Genomic DNA, 25,087 nt, shown 5'->3' with positions numbered 1-25,087 from the left:
GTTAGTTGCCCTGTCCCGTTTTTTTATTTTTTTTTAAATCTGGTCACCTTGGCTCAGAGACAACGAGATCCAACCTTTTTTTTTTAGGAGGGTGGGGGCGGTAGCGAGGCAGGGAGTCAGCCCTCCACCTGAAGGAAGGTTTCAGAACAAATGGTAAATATTGTGTTCTATATCACATCAGACTAGTACATTGTTCAGCAAGCTCACCTTCAAAAATACCCTTTACGGGGATTTTGTGGGGTTCCACCCTGGGGTTTGTGAGTAAAATAGTGCAAAGGAGTGCTGTCTAAAGCAGATTGTGTTGATAAAATGTAACCTCATTGAGCCCCCTTATCCACTTTCTGCCTCGACATTCCATCTGAATACCCTCATCCACTCTTTCCCACTCTTCACCCACCTTCTGCCGCTTACACACCCTGTGCCTTTTCACTCCCTCTATGCAACCCACTCATTATATGTCACTCTGAACCACTGCGCCCACTCAGTACTCACTTCTCTGCCCTCTCCACTCACGTTGAGCATGGGCGTAATTTTAGGGGGGGGACAGGGGTGTTTGTCCCCCTCAACTTTCATGCCACACCATTTTGTCCCCATTCATTTGTCTGGGGCACCTTTTCTTCAGATGTCATATCCCCCCCAACATTTTCAGTAATGTTACTCCACTGACGTTGAGGCCCCTTTGCATACAATCTGTGCTCAGCTCACACCCTCTGTACAAATTCACTCCCTGCCTCTCTTCTCTCAGCACGTACACCCACCACAACCATACTTACTTCCCAACTCCATGCCATCTTCCCCTTTGTGCCACCACGCCCTCCTTATCCCTCATAGCCTGTCTCACTTTCTAAGCCCTCCACAAATACAACTGACCTCTTTCTAAGCTCCCTGCAGCCCTTGGTCTCTGCTGCTTGAGAGGACTCCTAAAATGGTCGGACTAAATGAATTAACAATACCCAGGAGCTTACATTTGTTTAAAAAAAGGTTTAAAAAAGGTATTTTAGCGGTAGCAAGGGAGACCACATGGGTAGCAAGGGAGACCACAGGGGTAGCAAGGGAGACCTCAGGGATCGCCAAATGACATCCCTGCTCCAGGTACTTCTAGTCTGCAGCATCAAGGCCATAGTATTCTATCTTGCATAACATCCCATTTTCCCTCTCTCCTGATTAACCTAATTCTGACCGCTCCCCGATGTGCCCGAGCACCAGGAGACCATGCAAATGACAGTGGAGCAGCCTATACACGCCAGCAACATAGCAATAGGCCACACACCCACAGGGCTTCAAGGCTCCGGCCCTCGCCGACCCCCTTCCTCAAGAGGCAGGGTCTTAAGTGAGACATAAACAGGACAGTTTGTTTGCTCACAGAAAATGCAGCGCCCGTCGTGCTTTAGCAGCGCTGCAAACCCTTCTAGAGGTTGCACTGAAGTCAAACTGACCTGAAGGCATTTATTTATGGGTATATGGCATTTCACAAAGTAAAATTCAGAGTGGTAGGTTTTGCCGAGGTAAAAAATACTGAAAGAACACCGAATAAATCTAAATAAATTATTGGCGTGCAAAGGTTTTGTGTTCCATTTCTTCACGTGATGTCAATGCGGGGTGGGGTTAAATGACATCATGTCCTGTGATGTCATTAGAGCTCAAGGGTCGTGTGATATCACTTCCACTACCCCAGGCATTCTGGTGAAATGGCGTCCATGTGGGTCAGTTTCTTGGTGTTCTTTGTGGAGAGCACAAAGACATGTGTGTCCAGAGAAGAGACTCGTGTGCTCGTGGTGCTAGCATGCAGTGGCTGAGGCCTGTGGTATGTAAGTTGGTTGTAAAGAATGTGATGTCTGTTGGGAGAGTGTGCAAGGGCTGCGTAGCTGTGCTGCGTATTGTGGGTTGGAATGTACAACTTGAGAATATTTGTGCAGTGAGAAGTCAGTGGAGACCTTGATGGACAGGTTCGGGAAGGGGACTAGGGAGGCCCGTACGTCAATGTCGAACTCCTGAGAAAGTCTTATACATGCACAACACGTTTCCATTGCATAAATACTTTAAGGAAATCTTACATAATTTACATTGTCATTGAAACACGTGTGTATGAGCGCGATACAAATATCATATCATATCATTATTGAAAAATCAATAAATGAAGCAAAGAAGGGACAGTTGAGGGGCGCAGACAATCTTGATGCCATAAAGCAAATCATGTCATGGCATAACAAGGCATGGAGAGGCGTGGAAAGGCATGAAAGGCACAATAAAGCATTAGAAGTCATGGCTAATTTGATATGAGTGGATAATCTCCTCCATATGTTTGCAATATAATATTTATTATTACTGCATAAACAGTTTGAACAAATGTAACTTTATACCCATCTTCCCCCTTACTCTCCTCCCTTTTGTTTCGTGTTGGTTAGTTGTCTGTCTACCGGTATGTTTCCCCAGCATTCAGTTTCCAACTCTCCTCCATTTATTCTCATTGCAGATTTGATCAAATAACTTATGTTCCATTTTGTTTTTATTGTTTCAATAACATAAGCTTTATGAACTTTGCAAAATCATACACATGGTGTATTAATGTTCTATGCTTCATTACCTTCTTCACTGGTTATTATGGTTCTTCTATGTTTATTTCTATTATGTAGTTCCTCTAAATATCTGTAACCTGCAAACGCATATGTTATCATATCTTAATCAAAATAATACAAATTATTAAAATAAAATAAAAGAAGTCATGGCTAAGCATGACAATGCAACCCAATCTGGTCCTCTGCCCGCACGCCTGCTACTAGCCTCTGCAGAAAGCTTCTCTCTCTCTATACACATGAAATGCCTTTACCATCCTATCCTGTACATCCCCTCCCTGCCTTGAACCCTGCATATCTCGTCTCTCTCCAGAGCCATCCATCTGAAGCCTTAACAGCCTATGCTTCCAGTTGCAGTTGCTTAATTTATTTATTTATTTGCATTTCTAAAGCACTCAGACAGCCCACAGCCATCGAGACGCTGTTATAGGAATAGTTTTGTTCTTACGTAATTTTTTTTTTGCCTTAGTTGCGTATTTATAATGCGCTTAAATACCTAGAGGTTTCTAAGCGCGGACCCGGGGATCGAACCTGTCTTGCTTCATGTCATCTTGCTTCCAAGGCGAACACGTTGCCGCTGAGCTATCCTCCCGGGACATGAGGAGGATATGCGTCGCCCTGTTGCTTCCCAGCAAGGAATGTATGACATAAAACCCATACATGCGTACAATCATATACAAAGAATATTAAATCCCCTGTTTTTGAGGCTGGCTTTAGCATAGCGCTTTTTCATCATAAATGGTGATTCTGCAGGCTCTTCTGAGTAAAGCCAGCAGAAAATGTTTTTGGGTTGGTGGGGGGCTACTTAAAAATATTGGGGAATCCACTCCCCTACAGTTGGCAAAACCAGTCTAATGCACCTGTGGGGTGCATAGATTATAATGGTGAGATAAAGGGAGAGAGAGAGAGAGAGAGAGAGAGAGAGAGAGAGAGAGAGAGACAGAGACAGAGACAGACAGAGAGGGTGAATAGCTATAGATTATCACGGGGCAGGAAGCCAGAGTGAAGCTGAAATACTAAATGTTGACTGAAAAGCTATTAAGCTCTCTGTCACCAAGATGCTGCTGCAGACGAAATCATAGTTGAAACGGGAGTATGAAGGCAACGAGGTGATAAGAGCACTGCTGGATGCTGCAGGAGGCCTGAGGGAGGTAACCGATTTAGGGCAGCAGCAATGGCAGCCTATAATGTGCACGCTGACATACGCACACACACCTGGGTCTGATTGTTCAGGCCTGTAGCGTCTGTGGGGCCTTGTTTTACTAGACCCCTCGTTATTGCGCACAGCGTTGGGCTTCTGCTGGGCGGTGGAGTCAAAGAAACCACAAGCTACTTGCTGGCTTGCTCTCTGAAGGCGGCCTTTCTGGAAAACATTTGGTTTTACTTTAGGCTGCAATGAGCAATTAGGTTTACCGAACAAGAAATGCACTGCATCGAAAAATCGTACCCTTTCACAAGGTTAGTTAGTTCACAAGGCAGAGCTTCAAGGTGAAATGTTCCAGACGCGTTCAGTACATTTCTCCATTCCCACACTCCACCTCATGTCATTCAGCCTCAGAATCTCAAAGTCACGTGGGCCGGAAGAGGAAGTGACGCAGCCCTGCACGTACTGACAACCAGTTAGAGCCTTCACACATACAGACGTTGGGCCGCGGCCGCTCTTGCCATTGTTGACTATTATTGTGAATTATGGATGATGACAGGAATAATAGAGATGGGGATTTCGAAGCTTTATTTGCCCAAGGGGTAGCACCACACGTGCATTTAGATCATTCAATTCTAAAGAGACACTAAGATAGAAGTATATTAGGCTGTAAAGGTTCTCTATAAAAGAAATAAACACATAATGGGAACGTGGTACAATGTGCAAATATCTTGTGCAAAATAAAAGACCACAGGAATTGATGGTCTGCATTATGCCAGATTTCACCAATTCTGGAGACAATGATCTTGCAGACAAATGGGGAGAGAATCTTGTGTCTAGCTCCAGTAGCACGATAGAAGTATTAATTGAGCATGCAGACAGGGAACATAAACGCTCTGAAATTCTTATAGCTAAATTCAAACAAGAAATAGTAGACATGCCTGACCCAGAATCTACCAAAGAGAAACATTATAGGACCCTTAATGAAATGATTTAAAATTATCAAGATGATGTGAAAATGCGCAAAATCCAAAAAGGTTTTCGGGGCGAGAGGAACTATCGCTTGGCTAGAGTATCTGCGTTTCACTTCAAATATGATGATAACAGTGGCGCATCCCGCTCCCAAGAGAGCACACCTGCTTCTTCTCCCGCTAGTTCAGACTCGGACATAGACTGTGAAAGACCTAGCATAGCTAATAGTGAGGACACACAGGCTCAGGGCACCCGAAGCAAGAAAGGGCATTTTTTAGACCACTATATGTCTAATCATAAACCTTTCCATCCTACGTCGACATGCGTGTTTCGCCCCTGCTATAATAATATAGTCGCTGAGGCTTGTTAAGGAGATATATATCATTGTTGAGATTTTGACTCTTTCGTAATGTTTGCAAGTGGAGTGTACCTGCACATATTTTGTATCCCTTGTCCTTTATTGAGAAGATGATGATTTGAATTAAGATGTTTTTTGGTTGTGTCGCTCACCCAAATATATTAGATATGATGGAATAAAGTAATGGAGTTTATGTACTAGAATGAACAAATTCTTTTGTTTGACCCATATCTAATATACCCTACCTGAGAAACATGGGAGAGGCGGCCACAGCTCAGCTATCAAAGTACTTAGAGAATAGTAAACTTTTGGCAGGGCCCAAAGTCGGGTTTTCGCCCACTACAGAAACCACGGCACTATTCATTTCTGGAAAATGATTAGACTTGAGGGATAGAGGAGATCCAGTTGCCCTTATCCTTTTGGATTTGTTGGCAGTTGTTGACACTGTGGATCAACGTATTCAAATTCAGCATTTCACATCTATGGTGAACATCCCATGGACCACCTTAGTTTGGGTTGAATCTTACCTGGGGGACAGGAGACAGGGGATTTAGCTGGGGAATATTCTATCACTTAGCAGTTAGCTGGTGTCCCTCAGGGTTCGGCTTTGTTGCTCCTTCTCTTCAATATCCATATGTATCCAATGGTTCAAGTTGTTGAAATTTGGGGCTGTGACTGTCAGTTGCAAGCTGATTATACCCATAGCCTGGTACACCTCCACGGGGACCGAGTGGTGGGAGAGGGGTGGAGGACTGCCTGGGTATGGTTCAGCATTGGATGCGGGACAACTGTTTATGCCTAAATAGAGATCAGAGAGAGGTCCTGCTTCTTGGCAGTCCTGCAGAGTTCCCTTTCCATTTTGACTGGCCTTCTAATCTTGGAGCCCCTCCGTGTCCTGTTTAGATTGTCAGGAATCTGGGAGTTCTGTTTGACAGCCAACTGCCCTGCCTCACAGGTGGATGCTGTTGTAAAAAGTGCACATGCCCATTTGTTTACCATCAGTAAATGCAATGCTATCTTAAACAGTACACATCTCAAGACTTTAACGCAGGTAGAATCATATGATATGATATGATATGTCATGTATAACGCGCCTCTACGCAAGTGTTTCTAGGTGTGACAAGACAAGAGAGGGAAGACAGAGGAGGACAAGACAAACAATCTTACTAGTCCTTGTGTCGATCAAATCGTGCAATTGTGAGAAGAGAAGGGGGGCTGCAAGGGAGAGGGACAGGGAAAAACAGGGTAGCAATGCCCTGAGTAAGTGCAGCACAGGACAGCGTCTCCGGGTAAGTGCAAGGAGGCACAGGACTGTAGAGGTTACAGTTACAGCCCCTAAGTGCAACGAAGGCCCCAAGGCAGTGCAATGGTGACTGATCAAGAGAGAGCCTGGTACCCAGTGAGACCTTGAGGGTAGCCAAGCAAACATTCGGTGCAGCAGACAGGTAGGTCAGCAGGGGAGGGAGATAGAGAAAAGTTGTGAGCTGCTTCTGGAACTTCAGGGGGTCTGGCTCCAGTTTGAAAGGGGCAGGAAGGCCATTCCAAAGGGAGGGGCCTGCAGAGGAGAGTTATCTACCCCCACTCTTTGTCTGGAGAAGCATCTGACACTCAGAGAGGACATAGCTGACCGAAGGGCCCGAGAAGGAAGGTATTTAGGAAGAGACCGTTGGATGTAGTGCGGCCCCAGAAAGCCTTGTGGACAATGCAAAGGGTCTTGAACTTGATCCTTGCAGCCAGCAGGAGCCAGTGGAGAGATTTCAGGGCTGGAGAGATCCGGTCCTTGGGCTTGAGGCCAAGGATAAGTCTTGCAGTCCTGCTCTGGATTAGTTGCAGATGGCGGAGAGTAGCAAATGGCAGATTGAGAAACAGGTTGTTGCAATAGTCCAGCCTAGAGAGAGTCAGGGCTCTGGAGACAGAGAGCTTCTGGGGGAAGGTGAGAAAGGGAAGAGTACCTTTGAGGAGGTGCCGCTGGTAATGGGACGTCTTGGCAACGTCAGAGATGTGAGGAGAGAAAGAGAGAGTGGAGTGGAAGATGACCTGGAGATTTCTTGCCCCACAGGAAGGCGAGTGAAAAGGGCCCAAGGAGGGTGGCCAGAGTGAGAGAGGTAAAGCAGGGGCAGGAGTTCCAATGCGTTTTACTGGTATTAAAGTAGAGATCGTTGGAGGAGTGCCAGTCCTGAATCGCGGATAGACAGCAGTCCTGTTATGAGTTCATTAGTACTTGTCGCTTTACTTAGGTATTTCTAAGAAGCTGCTCTTTAAGCTCCAAGCAGTAGAAAATCTTGCACTACGTGTGATTTTGGTGATTGAGAAAATGTGTCCATGTTTCCCAAGATCGTCTATCCTTGGGATGTCTGACCATAGAGGACCAAATGCATGCTCTGGTTCATTTGCAGATTTGGAAGGACATTAATATGCTCCTGAGTAGTCATCGAATAAGGGTCACTGTTACATCCACATGCAGATCTTTAGATCCAGTTCCATGGATCTATTGGTGCTGGCCAAATCCAATAGTGTCTACTACGATGGCACCACATTGCATATTCTGGGCTTCTGAAACAATCCGCACATTTCTATTAGAGACTGTCTTACATTGCAGACTTCTAAGTACAGACTAAAACAGCATTTTGTTCATTTTATGTACCTTAAAGCACATGCTGTCTTCTTTTGGTTTTGAATGATTGTTTTCTTTATGTTTTTTTTGTATTTTTTTGTAATTCTGTCAGTGTATTGCCTTGAAATTGGTTTGTGCTGGTGATATGTTGTGCTTCATAAATAATTTTTACTTCTACTTCTACTACCACATCGCCTCCCATTACGTAACACATATGATTAAATGGAGGAAAGCTATATTAACGAGGAAACTGTGTCAAGGTGGCTCGTAGCAATTCCATTGCTAGTAGCAACAGAATATGCACCGCCCAAGCGACTCGTAAATCAATTATTGGCCTTGCATGGACGACAGAGTAGTCATCCCTGGCAGGCTTTGAAATCTCAGACCTCTAGATTAAAAATGAGAACCCTCTTGCAGGCAACTTAATCCACTGATCTGTTTTAGCAGAGGAAACACCCGCTAGCAAAGATAAAAGCATCAGCAGGTTAGGGGCAAGCAGTTGAATGGTTTGTTGCTAATGCCACAACCAGGCCCCCGAGTTCCAATGAACTCAATGGCTTGTCCTCTGAGAACCTATGGACGTTGACGTCAAAGTTGACAAAGATAGTTCTTAATCCGAATATGGTGGGTCATAGTTTCACTTCTAACTATCCAGAAAGCACTAACATATCACATTAGCTAACTACGTCTATGATCAGCCCTCCAAATGAGAGTACCCCCAAGCTCCCCTGTATCCCATTTTATGTGTATACGACAGCCAATAGTCAACCAAACCCCATCATTTGTGGGTAACTACCACACACCCTCAGAAAAGCTCTGCTTCAAACAATAGCAAGACTGGATGTCAGGAGAATGACTGCCTAATTAGCAATTGGAGGGCACAGGTGAGAAATGAATCTAAATAAATGGGCCACCAATGATTGTCTTGGTTGACAATTAGACACTGTACCTACTCCACTGTACCATGGTCGCCTATGCTGGACGCAGGCTCTTGTGCAGGTTGGAGATGATTGTTTCACAAGTGGTAAGCAACCTTGGCAATGCTAGAAGCAAGGAGCTGGATGGTCCTATGTGTCGCCAAGCTCTCTCGCTGCACAGTATGGCTTGATCTGTCAGTATGGCTTGATCTGTCAGTATGACTTGATCTGTCATGTTTAAACTCAGATGTTTCAAGACGATGTGCACCTCTACTGCTGGGCCTTGCTTAATGAGAACACATCTTGTATAGACTCTTGCACGTCTACACTATCCTACTCCATGTACATATAGCCTCAATTACACCATGTGTACAGTCCCCGGTGCATTCCAGCGGCTGTACGCCCCATCCCATGTGGTAACCATGCCAATCCAAGAGAACTTTGCAGTTGTCTTCCTTCTTTAACACTAAGGGCCCACATTCATTTATCAGTAATCTGGTCCTGGGCCAACAGTGACCTTACAGGAGCTCGTATCTATTCCTTGGACGCTGAGTTGAAGTATGCCCCAATGAGTGGCCGGATGCATCGCAGAGAGGTGAAGTGGCCCTTTGAAAGTAGAACCCTGCTTCAACTAGATTGGGTTCACGTTGTCTACATGGTCCTAGCTATGCAATCCAAAGAGCTCATCATAGTAGTACTGAGGTTATGCTCTAGCCTCTGTTCGTAGCTGAAGGCCCCAGCCATGCTTGACAAATGATGGGAAAATTCAGCCCAGAATTATTCAAATGTAGATGTTCGCGGAGCAGAACAGTTATCGAGCCAAGAAGTAGGAAAGCTGGCATTGAGAAGAATGCCTCTGCCGCCAGGGGCATGTTCTGATATGATATGATATGATATGATAGGTTATTTATAACCCGCTTAACACCCAGAGGTTTCTAAGCGCGGGCCCGGTTCTAGTTTGCATTGTCACTGTAGGTGGACTAGTGAACTGTGATCATACCCAACATTTCTAGAACTTAGATTCTGCCACTGTCTCCTTTTAAAACCAACTTTGACCCTGCTGTCTTTTCAGGCCTACCTGAAGCTGAAGTCTCTTGGTACCGGAATAAAAGCAAACTCTTTGCACCTACTCATCAGCATGATGGCTCCCTGCTTCTCTTAAATGTGTCAGCTTCCCATCAAGGGGTGTACTCCTGCATGGCAGCCAATGTGCACGGGGATGTGACGGAGAACACACAGCTACAAATTATAGGTAAGTGGCCCCACATCGAGTACAGTGACATTTGTGTCCAGTGTTGACTAGTGAATGTTTCAATCGGAGGGGAGTAAATGTTTGCCTCGACTATGCTGGAGCGACCGAACGTAGCAAACCAAACAAGAGGGGATCAGAGGATGATGGAGGGGTTAAAATGGTTTGTTTTTTAGCACACTTTCTGTGAACAATTGGGTAAACAGCCAAACGGTTTGCAATTGGTTTTGGATGGTAGCCCATGCAATCCAATAGATTCAATTCACCAACAGTGCACATGAGTATTTTTTAAAACAATTCATGATGCCTTTGCTCACAATATGTACCACTATAAAAACATTTACATGCTGGCTCTGCCCATACATGTCAATTCAGACTGTGCCGATATATGCCATTATAACCATATAAAAACGTACTCCTGTTGGTTTTGCCAGTAAAAAATGGCAATGTTAAAGGAAGAAAACATGTCCATTCTGGTGCACTAACACTTATCATGTTTGTTTTATCTCTGGTGCCCAGTAACAAAAGGCCATGCCAAAGTAAGAATATATGGTGAGACTGGCACTATCAATAGAAGGCAGTTTAGCCATACAATAACACTTATTTGCTTTACCCTTGATGCCCAGTAATAGGGCCATGCAATAGTAAGTGAGTATATCCAGACTGGCTGGACCAATTAAGGCCATTGTAGCCACATAATAACACTCATCATGTTTGCGTTACTCTTGATGCCCATTAAAATGCCATACCACAGTAAGAAAGTATATCCAGATGGGCTACTTCAATGAAGGGCAGTCTAGCAACACAATAACATTCATCATGCTGGCTTTACCCTTCATACTAGTAGAAAATGTCATGCCTTACTAAGAAAGCATAACTAGACTAGCCACACCAACGTAAGCAAGTCTATCCATGTAATAACACTCATCATGTTTCCTTTACCATTGATGCCCAGTAAACAAATGGCATGCGACAGTAAGAAAGTATATCCACACTGGCAGTCTAGCAATGGTATAAAACTCATCATGCTGGCTTTACCCTTCATGCCATTTGAAAATGTCATGCCACAATAAGAAAGTATCTCCAAACTTGCTGCACCAATGAAAGCCAGTCTAGCAATGTTATAGCACTTATACCAACACGTAAAGAACATAAAGCCACAATGAGAAAACATATCTAGACTGGCTGCACAAAAGTAGGCCAATGTAGCTACGTAATAACACTAATCATGTTTGCCTTACCCTTGATTACTAGTATAAATGCCATGACGACAGTTCCCCCCTCCTTAAAATTAGAGGCCTGCTCCCCCTTCACACACACACACACACCTAGCGCAGGCGCACACACTCATAAAGCACACACGCTCTCATTCACACAACATACTCTGCCTCATCTACCCGTACATTCGTACAGCACTCCTTGCATGCATGCTTGCATAGATAAAAACAAGCATACACTCATTGGACACCTTCACACTTGCACACTCCGACAACCCCACTTGCGTATAGGCATACGTACCAACACATTACAGATACACGTTTACATTTCAATCACCTCGTGCCCACATTCTCAGCACGCCAATACGACCGAATGGCACGCCCCTCGAAAAAGCACGCCACTTGACCGGAGAGGGGCCTGACAGAACAGGATCCCTCCGCTGCAGTCAGTACATAGAGACGGCATGGCCAAACTGCCTTCACCATGCAGGCCTGTCATGTATTGCTCTCTATGCAGGTTGCAGAGCCCACAGGGGTCCACTTTGAAAAATAAAAACCTCAAATATGTAGCTGGGGGACACACCATTGCTTCATTAGATCATTATATATATGGCTCAGTTGTGTGCCAGAAGCTGTTTGTTACAAAAAACTATCTTTAAGAAAGACTTTAGCCTCATGATCGCCAAAGTAAGCTAACACCATATACTAGGCCTGGTAACAGATAGTTTCAAGGGGAGAATTGTCCTTCCAGATCTGAGTTTATTTTGCTGAACTTTTGAACGAGAACAGTTTGAAAGTTAAGCAAAATATTCTGAGAGATGCCGTTCCACCAAATTAATGAGGGTAAAGGAGCTGATGCGGATTGGCCTTTGAACCCGATCCTATCACTCAAAGGGAACTCACTGAACATGTGCCCCAAATACGTCACAGAAAGCGACATAGTGGAAGTGAATACCATTATACATCATTTAGAAACTGTCATAAGAACAATGAAACATATACCCTTAAATAAAAACCATTTCCCATAATGATCACTTAAATTGCCCGAGAGCGGGGTGAGTGCCCTCAGAGACAGTGGCAAGAGGAACAGGCATCGGAAGATTCATGCTGCTAATGGCACTGGAGCGTGGCAAAGGTCAGATACCCACGGGAGCTTAAAGGGCGAGCTCCAGGAGGCCTGCTGAAGGTGGCAAGGTGGTGTGCTCTATCATGCAGAATGTGGCGGTACTGTGTACGCCATCTTCCATTTGGTGAGGCCATAGTATGCATTGCAGGACAATGTCGCCTCAGCCAAAGATGGCTGCCCGCGAGCCACCATAACTCAGCATCACTTGCCCATACCTTTCTCTCACCATGCACCCAGAGCAAAGTATACCATTCAGACAGCTATGCCTCACACCTCCTCAGTGTGCCCGTTAGGCAAGTGCTCTCTCCTCCCCAGCTAGGCCTGGCATCAGTGGCACTGATTGCCATGTGGATCCCAAGTCGCCTGGGGAGTGACCTTCTGGTTCACCGTAATGCATTGAGGGGATGTGTTCTGTCCTGTCTGAGGTTTCTTAGTTTGTTTCTTTTCTTGTCACCAGATCCTCCACAAGCGCCCAGTGGACTGGAAGAATTGTCTGCTATCCTTGCAGCTGCGGGTCCTGGGGTGCCCTCTGTGTTGGCGTCAGCTCTTGGGAGTAGGCTGGTACTGGTCCCAGGGAGTGCTGTCATCATAGGTAAGTCCGTAAATAAAGGAAGGAAGCCCACAATAGGACACTGGGGCTCATTACGAGTTTGGCGGTGCAGGAACAAAGTGGAGGTAAAACCGCATACCCCCATATTTCTCACACCGCCAAACTACAAGTTTGCCGATATCACCACTACCGGTATTACCAAATGGTAATACCGGTAATTTTGTAAGGTAACGTGGGGGAGTTACCATCAGCGAGGTAACTCCTCCAATTTACCTGCAAAAATCGCTGGTAATACCGGCGTAGGTAATAACGGCAAAATCCCCAACGGAGTACTATTCCATCAAATGGGGATTTACAGCGTCAAACCGCCACTTGTAATCAGGTGGTAATACCGCCGGACCAAGTTGCGGAATCAGTAATTCAGTTTGCTGGTATTTTGGCGAATGTACTGCCGGAACACCGGCAAAGCCGTAATGAGCCCCATTGTACCAACTCAAGGATCTAACATATCCTTGGAGTGAAACACCATGTAATGTTTTAATAGTTGCTGGGCAGGTTAGGTAATGATGGCGAGAGATTTAAAAAAATCATTGCACCTTCCTCTTCCTTCCCTTAAGCAACGTTCCCACCACGTAATGTGTGAATTCTTCCTCCGGCCAATGTGTCTTTATCCTGCCTCTTTTCCTCTCCTCTTTTTGGGAGCATACCTGCTTTTCTAGATGTTTCTACACCTCTTCCTCTTTTTACGCCACCTCCTCCTTTTCTCTCACCACCCCCTCCTGTTCTTTCATCGCCCCCTCCTGCTCCCTTGCCACTGGTTCCTTTGCCACCTCCTCCTGATCTTTTACCATCCCATGCTGTTATTTCACTACCCCCTCCTGCTGTTCCATTACCCTTTGGTGTTCCTTCAGTTCCTTCATTCTATCCGCCTGTTCTTTCACCGCCTCCTCTTGTTTATCTCACCCGCTGCTTCTGTTCTGTTAGCACCTCGTCCCCTTCACCCCTACCTTCCCCTTTTCCAGTTTTCTCCCAGCTCATCCTATGTCTTTCCTCCTCTAATCTCAGTTACTTCCTCTCCTCACAGCAAGCCATCCTGAAGCCAACGTTTCTTCTTGCCTTCAACACTCACCTTTTTTACACTTCTGATCGCTCCAAATTCCCACCCTCAGCGGCAATTCCTTCCTCTTCATAACATCTTGGCCTTCCTCCCTGCTCCTCCCCTCCTCAATGCCCTTCAGGAGTGAGAGACAATTAGTTGATGGATGTCATTTGATTATTTGCATTAGTCGAAGTTGTTTTGCTTGTGTTGTGCCTCCTCTCCCGCCTTGTGCGTCTCCACAGCCCGGATACATATCTGTGGCTGGTGGCATCTCGGGTCTGATTCCTGCAGTGCATTATGAGGATTTGGAGTTCAAATGCCCTCACACTTCAGCTGGAGGATTGTCTTTTCTTGAGCTCTGCCTCAAACTGTGATTACATCTCCCACTTTCTCTTAAAGCGGCCATGCACGTTGTGGGGGCTGTGTGGTCCATCCCTGCCATGCTCCTAGGCTACGATGGGGCAGACCAGGGGATTCTCCACACACCGTGCCAGGTCATGCACCCCTTAATGGGAGGTGGTACACAGCCCATTTGGTCTTTCCGCCCTCTACCCTGGTGGCCATAGGATAGCCCGCCTTACCCCACCTGGCTCAATCTATCTCCATATACTCACACCATAACACTCTACATGCCAATGGTCAACCTAACCATCCCCGGTCCGGCTTGTGCCGCTTGGGCTCCTTCAGTGTTCTGGCTCTCCATCACTGGAACTCCCTAGATCCAGAAATTAAGGGTATTCCAACAATGACTGGCTTCCGTTTTGGGTTTAAGATCCCCCTTTTGTCTGTGGAGGAAGCTCCTGAGTCTTAAGTGCTATTGCTCACTCCCACCCACCATTGAGTACCACCAACCATCGCTACTGGGAAGCATATCAGTAAATGCTGCAATTGCTCACGATGTAATGAATGTCTGTCTTGTGCGTTCCCCATTTAATGTAGTAATACTAGAAATGTTTATTGCTGCACCAAAGACTTTCCCAGCATACAATTCATACACAATAAAACAATAATAACAATTTAAAACATCCCCATGTTTGGTATCAATGAAACGCCGGGTTACTTCTTTTATTAAAATGTTTACAAAATGACTGGACAAGAGGCACTTAAATCACACAGAAAAATATATAAGACCTTAATACTGATCTCTATTTTAAGCAAGCACTGGGAATGGCAACAGTTTGTGTTTTGTGTAAGCATGGGAAAGGCACTTGCCATAGTGGTATTAACTGGTCAATGATGGTAGCAGGTGAGACAATGGTGCGAGTACCTGGGTATCTTATAGCATTGTCTGGCAAATGCCTAATGCTTAAACACAAGCCAAAACGGTTGGTTTGCCAATGCTTGTTTTTTACAGGACTTCAGTGAAGAACAAGCATAGTGCTTCTAAATCGAGTGGCTGGAGGGCGTACTGGTTAAGACATGTTTATTATTCCAGTAAGACTGCCTTGAAAAAACACTGTGTGAAAACAAGGAAATAATATGAGGCAGGGTAACCAAAAAGGAAACACACCAAACACAGGTTACAAAGGAACATACAAAGTACTTTATTTTATACTGAATCCAGTTACAAAAGAACAGAACAAAATTCAGATAGCTATCGACCCTCAGTACAACACAGCGAACTCCGGCGTGGTTCGGTGTGCTCAGTGAGTGCAAATATTCATTGAAACAGTCAGGCTTTTATACATTTCTCCAGCCTGTTGTCCAGCCTTTCTTCGGGTTAACCATTCCATAAATAAGTTACTGCTCTAGGGTCCCTTGCCAGGTCAAATCTAGTTCATCTTAGGTGTATACAGTAACAAGAAGAAATGGTAATAATGTATGCTCTAGGCCTAACATTACAATGCAGGACTTAATTTATACAATATAGTTAAGCAGGTGTTCTCATTCAATTATAGATCAGTTTCGGTGATACAAGTAATCCATTGCACACAGGTCAGCAGAAGGACAAGGTCTCAGCTCATGACCTTAACAAGTGGCCTGCAGGCAAGTTATACATTAGCTGTACAGAGGTCATGACAATCGAGTTCTGTTCTGAATAACATAGGCTACCATTTTAGCTCACATGGTGACTTTATAGAGCAAGAAAACCTAAAATGGCGGCTTGACCCAAAATGACAGTTTACATGGTTTCTAAGGTCAGGACCTTGCAATGCGAGTTTATTCACATGTAGTTTAAAAGCAGCTTGTTAGCAGCTTGGCGTAGGCCAATATACATATATTCATAGCAATAGGAGGCACAATATAATTTCTAGTTTGACAAACCCTCCTTTTGGCCTATGCCAAGTGCTAAACTACTTCTGATCTCCCTGCAAATAACTCCATGTGTCATCGTCCATACACCCTGAATAGCTGTCAGAAATATCTATCGCCATTAGATCTTTTACTAAGATCTCTTTCAGTACATACTCCTTAGAGGTTTAATCCGGGGCATACACTTTATGTCCTATTGTACCTATCGCCTGAGCGCAACATCCCCCTAGCATTGAACATATACTTGGTAGACATTGGATACAACAACAAAGAAATAGCAGAATTCCCAAAATAATCAGCAAGACTGAAAGCACTTTCCAACCCCAAGACCGCAAGAAGTCCCAGAACCAAGCGCTAAGATCCCAATTTCCCTCGGTAACATGCACTTCTGAACTAAGAATGTGCAGATTCTGTATTGCCTTAAAAATAGTTGGGGAGGAATCTGGTACGAAAACACAGCAAGCGGACCCCACTAGTTTACATACTCCACCACGTTCAGCCAGAATGACATCTAATGCCATCCGGTTCTGAAGCGCTACCAATCTGATCGCTTTCTGCTCTAAAGCCATACAGTATATCTGTGGTCCGGTTGATGGTTCTCTCCAGTACTCTCGCTAGTTTCCTGATATCCTCGGAATTCGCTATCTGCCCAAAGAATGGAAGGAATGATTTCGCTACATCTCCTAAAACCTGTGCTGGAGTGTCGCCATTCTCGTCCAACCATGGACGAGCCTTCGAAACCTCTACAGTACTTGTTATAAACACTCCAGGTAACAGGATTCCTAGATAACAAGTTCCCTGCCAATCCCTGGGCAACCATGGAAATGCTACATTACCGCAAACAAAATAGATAGGTTCGCCTACATACAAAGGTCTGTCTTCCCCAGTCAAATTTGCAACGTTGGCACAACCTTTAAAATCTCCCATTGACCGGGTGCCATTCCTCTGTATGCAGAAAGAAACTGAATCGGGGCTATGGTTAACAGTATAAGAAGGAGGCACAGCATCCTTATTGCCTATCGGAGCCATTTTACAGGAAATCAAAGATTGGAAAGGACGAGACAGTCTATCAGAAGGCCTAATAGAAGCAATATTGAGCTTACTCCTATTTGCGAAAAGCGAGCATTCCAGGGGAGTCAGAACACGTTTCTCAAAACTATTCAAATTAGTGCCATCAAAGTTCCCCGAGATGCTATCGTTCCATTGGCCAAAGAACAGTGCTCTAAGTGAAGCATAACAAGCAGTTGTCAAAGGTAAAGGGTGAATATACCTACCTAGCCCCTTATCCCCATGTTGCGGTAAATGCGAGCAGATCCAACAATTGGTTCTGTCAAAGATTGCATGGGTAGCATTCATAATTAGAAGTAGAGTGTTATTTTGATAATTCCTTCTATGCAAAAGATCTCTAGGTGACAAGGTATGTAGTTGCACAGAAGGAGTGGGAACAACAGTTATATTTTCAACAGGTAGGAAATCATTCAAAGGGTACATTCTCTCCAAATACCAAAACCCACAACCAACAGTTACTAAAAGTCCCGTGATTATCACCAGTAGACAACAAAACATTTTCGGGGCCCCCATACATATCTGCTCATTGTCTCTCCTAGTCACATTTTTGTCCAAAAGTTCAGTACGAACGGTAGCGGATGCGGGCATTGTCGTCTTCAATCGAGAAACACCAATTGTTCGTTTGCTGGCGACTCCGGTCGCGCGTCTTCTTAAAGCCTTTTCCCACAACCCTTAGCCAGCAGAACCCTTTATGCAATTGGGCCAAAAAAAGGCAAGCCCTCAAATTCTTTCAATTGTATAGCAAGAGCCGTATTGCAAACTTATCTCCTTGGGCCGAGATTATACTTCACAGTTTCCGGTGCAAAAGAATCAGCAGACAGGATGTCGTCACGTCCCACAGTAGGTGGCCAATGAGCGGAAGTTGGATCAGAAGATGGATGATCCACAAACGATGCAGTGGGAGAGCAAGGAGGCAAGATGGCCGTTTTGTCGGGCCTTACAACTTCCGGAACGGCCTCCGATACTCTCTCTCCACCGTCTGCCGTTTCGGGTACGTTGGTTTCAATGTCGGAAAGGGGTTCTGCGTCTTCTGTATCGTATGGCACTGGGTGTGGGATCCGTTTGGTGTGGCTGCCGTGGATCCAGTGGCGACGTCCTCCTACTCGCACCGCAGTCTGAGTGACCAGGAGCACCTGGTAGGGGCCCCTCCAACGTGGTGCGAGGGAAGACGCTCTATCGAAGAATTTAACGAGGATCCAATCCCCTGGTCGTAGACTGTTACCGGGGCCCTCGTACCTCACCGGCAATGCCTCTCGCACCTGGTGATAAATTGAAAACAGGTTTTTAGTCAATTGGTTACAATAGTCGGAGAGAAGTACATTTTCTACATCGTGCAATGCGCAGCTTTTAGGCAAACCCCAAATATTAGCAGGTCTCCCCATTACCACCTCAAAGGGAGAGAGCCCAGTCTTAGTTTGAGGGGTTGTCCGCATTGAAAGTAACACGATCGGTAAGGCGTCCGGCCATTTTAGTTTGGTGCCGGCATACGTCTTAGCGAGCTTGTTTTTTATGATACCATTGTGTCTTTCCACTAATCCGGCGCTCTGAGCATGTCTGGCCGAATGGAATCGTTTGTCAATTTGCAATGCCGTACATATCTGTAGAATTACAGCAGTGATAAAATGCGGACCATTATCCGACCAGATAACTCTCGGCAAACCGAACCGTGGGAAGAATTCCTTTAACATGGTCTTTGCAGTGGTCATGGCTGTAGCGTCTTTAACAGGGAAAGCCTCAACCCACTTACTAAAGGCGCAAATTACCACAAGGACATATTTTAGATTGTTACATCACTCCATTTCAATAAAGTCAAAGTGAATCACTTCAAACGGGACAGAAGGAGGCCCACAGCTACCTCTTGGAGTTGCTGTCCCCTTTCCCACATTGTGTTGTAGGCAAATCATGCAATTTTGGACATAATGCTGGGCAATTTTTGAAATCTTATCATTTACCCAGACTTTCTCTAACATTCTCGTGATCTGTTGAGCGCACACATGTGTGGGACCGTGTGCCATGGTAACCATCATTACTATATAGGCATTAGGAAGCAACCATTTCCCTTCAACCATGTCCACCCAACACCCATCATCATCGAGTTTCCCCAAGCCCTCAGCCCACCTCTTGAATTCTTCTAATGTGGCATCGGCTTGGATATCCCGTACAGACCCAACACCCTCATCCATTGCATAGGCATCTACAGTCTCCCTTGAAACATACATCTCCGTGAAGAGATCAGAGGCAGTTTGTCTAGCTATTTGATTAGCAAAAGCATTCCCTTTCCCTACATCATCTATAATCTTGCAATGTGCTGCGCACTTAATGATTGCTAACTGACTAGGGAGCGCAAGCGCTGAAAGCAATTGTACTATCAGGGAGACATGTTGGATCTTGGTGCAAAGCAAAGTTAAAAACCCTCTCTCTGACCAAAGTCTCCCAAAGTTGTGAGCCACCCGAAAGGCATACTGGCTATCAGTATATATGTTTACTGTTAGCCCTTCGGAAAGCTCACAAGCTCGAGTCAATGCTATAATCTCTGCGGCCTGCGCAGAGTTATGTGTAATTCTCTTGCTCTCCACAACCGTACTCAATGTAGTGACTGCATAAGCATATGTGGATGTACCATCCAGTAGTTTGAAGCAGGAGCCATCACAAAACAGCTCCCCTTGTGGGTTATCCAAAGGAGTGTCCCTCAAATCAACTCTGCCTTTTGTATCTTGTTCAGTAGTATACAGGCAGTCATGTGACTCTTCGTCACCGCAAACAGTATTTTGCGGGAAATGTAGGAGTTCAGCCGGATTAAGAACGCAGCACCTCCTAATTTGAATGTGGGGAGCAAACAAGATTAATTCATATCTTGTCAGTCGTGCGGAAGTGAGGTGTTGCGTTTGGGTTTTGTTCAATAGAATATCTACAGAGTGAGGCACCATCAGGGTTAAATCATGGCCTAGGACCATTCCCTCACTCTGTTTTACAGACGCAGCAGCAGCAGCGACAGCGCGCAAACATCTTGGCAAAGCGCATGCAACAGGATCAAGGGCGGAAGAGTAGTAACCGCATGGCCTATTCTTCCCTCCATGTTCGCGACCTCCTGGCAACAATATTGAAACTTTTTAAGCGAAGCTTTGTGACCATGCTTAGCTAGATGGATGAGCAACAACACAGTGCCCTCTTTACAAGAGCTCTCAGTGTCAGCGGCTAAAAGCAAATCATCAACATATTGAAGCAACGTACAAGTAGGGGGTATCAAGCTGCTCTTCCAAAGCCCTACTATAAATACTAGGACTCTCAGTATAACCTTGAGGTGCATGAGTAAATGTGAATGAGCGTCCCCCTAAGGTGAACGCGAACAAGTATCTACTATCCTGATGTATAGGAATACTGAAGAAAGCATCTCTAGGTCCACAACACTGAAGTGAGTAGCCGTAGCTGGAATCATGGTTAATATTGTCGTCACATCAGGCACAATTGGAAATTGCGGAGCAACGACTTTATTAATGGCACGTAAATCAATTATAAAACGAAATGGAATTGCATTATCACCTTTTTTGTACACGGGTAAAATCGGACTATTGCACAAACTTCCTGCAATCTCCTCAATCACCCCACGATGCACAAAATCGGAAACAATGCTCTTCAAAGCTCGCTCGCCTTCAACTGAGATCTTATACTGTGGAATACGGGGCAGCTTAATTCCATGTTTCAAAACTATTTTAACAGGCTCAATCTGCAAAACACTGACATCATTGTCATCAACTGCCCACAAACATTCTGGTACATTACTGAATTCTGGCGGCAAAGGCCTAGTCAAGAATTGCGAAACAGAACATTGCTGTGGTGAAATCGTCAAACGCACTCCATCAGAAGAACAATGAATTACCGCATTTAATTCCTTCAACAGATTCAACCCCAGCAAATTCTCTCCACAATTCGAAGTCAAGAGAAATGGACAGTGGTCCGTAAAGGGACCCAAAGAAATAGTTACCGGTGAAGAAACCGGACAAACAACTGGTGTGCCAGAAAACCCTACAGAAAAATTGGTTTGCCCTGACAGTGGAATGTTTGGAACCCGAGAATGATCAATGGAGCACTTCTGTGCTCCAGTGTCTATCAAAAATTGATGTTTCCTATTTCCCACTACCATTTCAACGTAGGGACCTTTCTGATTAACGGGAATAGGTGTAGGTTCCAAACCCTGCTTCGGGCAATCCTAACGAAACAAAATATCATCAAAATGAAGCTCTTCAGATAGATATGCAGCAGAAGGATGATCAAATATGTTTCTAGTATCCACACTCGAAGTCCGATTATCCTGTGAAAAAGGTTGTTGAGGATCCCGCGAAAACTGGCCTCTACCAGGGCCCCCTACACCCGGGCGACCTCTGGATCGTCTACCCATATTTCCAAATGTGTTATTCGACCTCTGTCAAAGGACGGAGCATTGTGCACGCCAATTACCCTCCTGGCGACAATAGGCCCATTGGTTAATATTCGCAGGACCCAAGGGCACATTCCCTTGTGGAACATACTGACCTCTAATCTGCGAACTACCCCCTCTAGGGCCTCTAACAATTTACTGTAACAATACTTTAGTCTTCAAATCACCTTTTCTCTTCTCCACTCTATCTTTTTCATTATTGACACGGTTCTCGTAGTACTGAGCCATGTGCAGTACTTCTGATTGGGATTTCGCCTGCCAAGCGCTCTCAGAAGACATCATTTGTGACTGGATGTCAGGCAGCAATCCACGTACAGATTTGTCCACAAATAATCTTTTCCCAGACTCTGTGCCTAAGTCTTGTCCACTGAAATGCGAGAATACCTGTTCGAACCAATTAAAGAACTCGGTAGCACCCTCAGATTTTCCTTGGACACAGGCCGTAAGCTTGTCCCAAATAATTCTCTTTTCGGGGATTATAGTTTTCAGTTTTGCAATGATTCTGTCAGGCAAAGTTAGTATCACCTGAGGTGGTCTCTCACCAGCTGGCCTTTCCCCATCAAGCCTAACTATGTTAGCCCATGTATCTCCCAACCCTGGTACATCGTCTATAGTTCTAACTCGTTTCCACAAATCTACAGGCAGGAGTACAGGGAATAGCAAATCAATGTCGCCTAGGGTAAACACTGAGGACTGCAAAACGGACTCTATCTCTTTATAGAACCCTGTCAGATTTTTCCTAATGTCAGGAATAGTTTGTCTAATAGTATTCACTTCCTGTCGTGAAAACGGGACGTGAACAAACTGCGATACATAATGTGCAGGAATGTCCACAGCAGGTGTACCTGCTGCAGCATTAGCAGGAATCTCAACCTTTGGGACAAATGTCGGAGGAACCTCTCTCAGAGCGCTAAAGCAGTTGAAGAAGTGTCAAGTGAAAAACTCTCTTTTAAATGCTCAATAACTCTGTGGGACAACTAACCTTTCTCTTTAAACATTCATCCTGCAGGTACTCTACCATTACCTGTATCACTTTCCTCTGCATTTCTAGCGTATATTGACTGTATGTGTCATATACCTCAACTGGAGTTATCGATATGTCTGAAATCCATCTAATTGCATCTTTTGTACAAATTCGCGCCTCCTCAGATGTCGATTTACGACATGGAAGAAATCGTTTCTGTACATACATACTTTCTTCTTCGTCATCCTCATTCCGTAACCTTTCCAACTCCTTTCTATACTCAAATATCCTCTCAACATGCTCATGTACCTTCTCCACAGTGTCTCTTGAAAACGCTAAAGTAGTCAGGTCCCTCAACCCTTGTGGGAGGTCTGCATTATTTAATTTACCCCACATTACACATAAATGAATCCCTAAACCTTCAATGAAAACATTTTTCTCAGGAAAATTATCCATATTAGAAAGTGTGGCAAGAACATTAGCTCGATCATCTCTCTCCATACAATGCTTAGCCCATGCAAACAAATCCTGTTTCTTTTCTGTAGGAACAGTATTACGAGTAACAATCCTCGACCCCGCACCCTGATCAACTACAAGCGGTACAGAACTACTTGGGAGTGAGGGTGCAGGCAAATTCAATGGAGGTACTATTACTGGTGCAATGGGAAGAGGCAGAGGAGCAGGTGGAGGAACAACAACCGGAGGAATAGCAGCAACAGGTTGAGCAGGAAGAGCAGGAATAACAGCAGGAAGAGGTACAGCAGGAGGAAGAGGAACATACGGAGGTGGTGCAGAGGCACCAGGCCTTCGTTCATTTAACAATTTGTCGATAAACTCATCAGAAACATGAAGATCTTTAGAAGGATAGATTTTCTGAATACCGAGTGAGAAAGCCCTGTCCATATTCCTAACCGACTCAGACTGTTTGTCCTGATCATATAACAAAGCCTTTTCAGCATTTGTTTTATGACGGCGCACATGTTTTTCCCTACTTTTAAGCTGCTGCAACGCTTCTCTTTTCCAATTTTGCAAAACATCAAATGCTGCAGGTCTGGCCTTCTTTTTTAACAAGACTGACTCTAAATATTCAATACGAGGGATCTCAAAACTACCATTGACTGGCCACTGAAGTTCGGAGGCATGTCTGGTTTGTCTGTACCAAATTTTATTAAATACTACACTTCCAATGCCATGCTTACAGTACATAGTACATGCCGGTGACCCCTCCTGTGGTGCCGGACGGCTAAATTCCAAAGATTGTCTATCGCTGCGGAATAATGCCCTAAAGCAGCTAGACAATTTCCCAGGCATTTCTCAAATACTCGGTGTTACCTGGTCAATAATTGTGTCTGCAGATACAATGCGCCAAATTCAAATTGTCAGGGTTGAATTAAGAGTCGAGTAACGACTCACCTGACCAAACCTAAGGAGGACCGATCGGTTTACAAAGGACTTACCTAACGAATTTTACCTTGTGTATGGTGATTTCGGCAAATCTGCCCGCCTCAAAAAATTGACCCTCGTCAAGATGCCGTCTCAGACCACACGGCTATCGTCCAGGGAACGGATCGTGCAGCACTGTTGAGGTGTCGCGTCTCGTTCAGTCGGGCCCGTTATGTCACACCGTCCGATCCCGGTCCGATAGCATGCGTCAACCTTCAATAATCCGGCATCAATCTTGAGGGTCCCTATTCGGGCGCCAACTGTGAAAACAAGGAAATAATATGAGGCAGGGTAACCAAAAAGGAAACACACCAAACACAGGTTACAAAGGAACATACAAAGTACTTTATTTTATACTGAATCCAGTTACAAAAGAACAGAACAAAATTCAGATAGCTATCGACCCTCAGTACAACACAGCGAACTCCGGCGTGGTTCGGTGTGCTCAGTGAGTGCAAATATTCATTGAAACAGTCAGGCTTTTATACATTTCTCCAGCCTGTTGTCCAGCCTTTCTTCGGGTTAACCATTCCATAAATAAGTTACTGCTCTAGGGTCCCTTGCCAGGTCAAATCTAGTTCATTTTAGGTGTATACAGTAACAAGAAGAAATGGTAATAATGTATGCTCTAGGCCTAACATTACAATGCAGGACTTAATTTATACAATATAGTTAAGCAGGTGTTCTCATTCAATTATAGATCAGTTTCGGTGATACAGGTAATCCATTGCACACAGGTCAGCAGAAGGACAAGGTCTCAGCTCATGACCCTAACAAGTGGCCTGCAGGCAAGTTATACATTAGCTGTAAAGAGGTCATGACAATCGAGTTCTGTTCTGAATAACATAGGCTACCATTTTAGCTCACATGGTGACTTTATAGAGCAAGAAAACCTAAAATGGCGGCTTGACCCAAAATGACAGTTTACATGGTTTCTAAGGTCAGGACCTTGCAATGCGAGTTTATTCACATGTAGTTTATAAGCAGCTTGTTAGCAGCTTGGCGTAGGCCAATATACATATATTCATAGCAATAGGAGGCACGATATAATTTCTAGTTTGACAGCTGGCAGGCACTTTGAGTGCACAGTTTGATGGTAAGGCTT

The 25,087-nt window shown here is 44.8% G+C and overlaps 1 protein-coding gene across 1 annotated transcript in view; it reads left to right on the top strand.

The window, feature by feature from the left end:
• Positions 1-25,087, top strand: part of ADAMTSL1 (ADAMTS like 1) — a 941,617-nt gene that overhangs the window by 726,309 nt on the left and 190,221 nt on the right. The window contains exons 22-23 of the mRNA XM_069625973.1: positions 9,651-9,830; positions 12,628-12,762. Coding sequence (XP_069482074.1) covers positions 9,651-9,830; positions 12,628-12,762 — 315 coding nt within the window. The remainder of the gene's footprint in view (positions 1-9,650; positions 9,831-12,627; positions 12,763-25,087) is intronic.

The sequence above is a fragment of the Ambystoma mexicanum genome, chromosome 6p, assembly GCF_040938575.1.
Source record: "Ambystoma mexicanum isolate Mex_15411 chromosome 6p, UKY_AmexF1_1, whole genome shotgun sequence".
Taxonomy (NCBI): domain Eukaryota; kingdom Metazoa; phylum Chordata; class Amphibia; order Caudata; family Ambystomatidae; genus Ambystoma; species Ambystoma mexicanum.
Note: the sequence above shows the minus strand (reverse complement) of the source record. Positions and strands in the feature narration are given on the sequence as shown.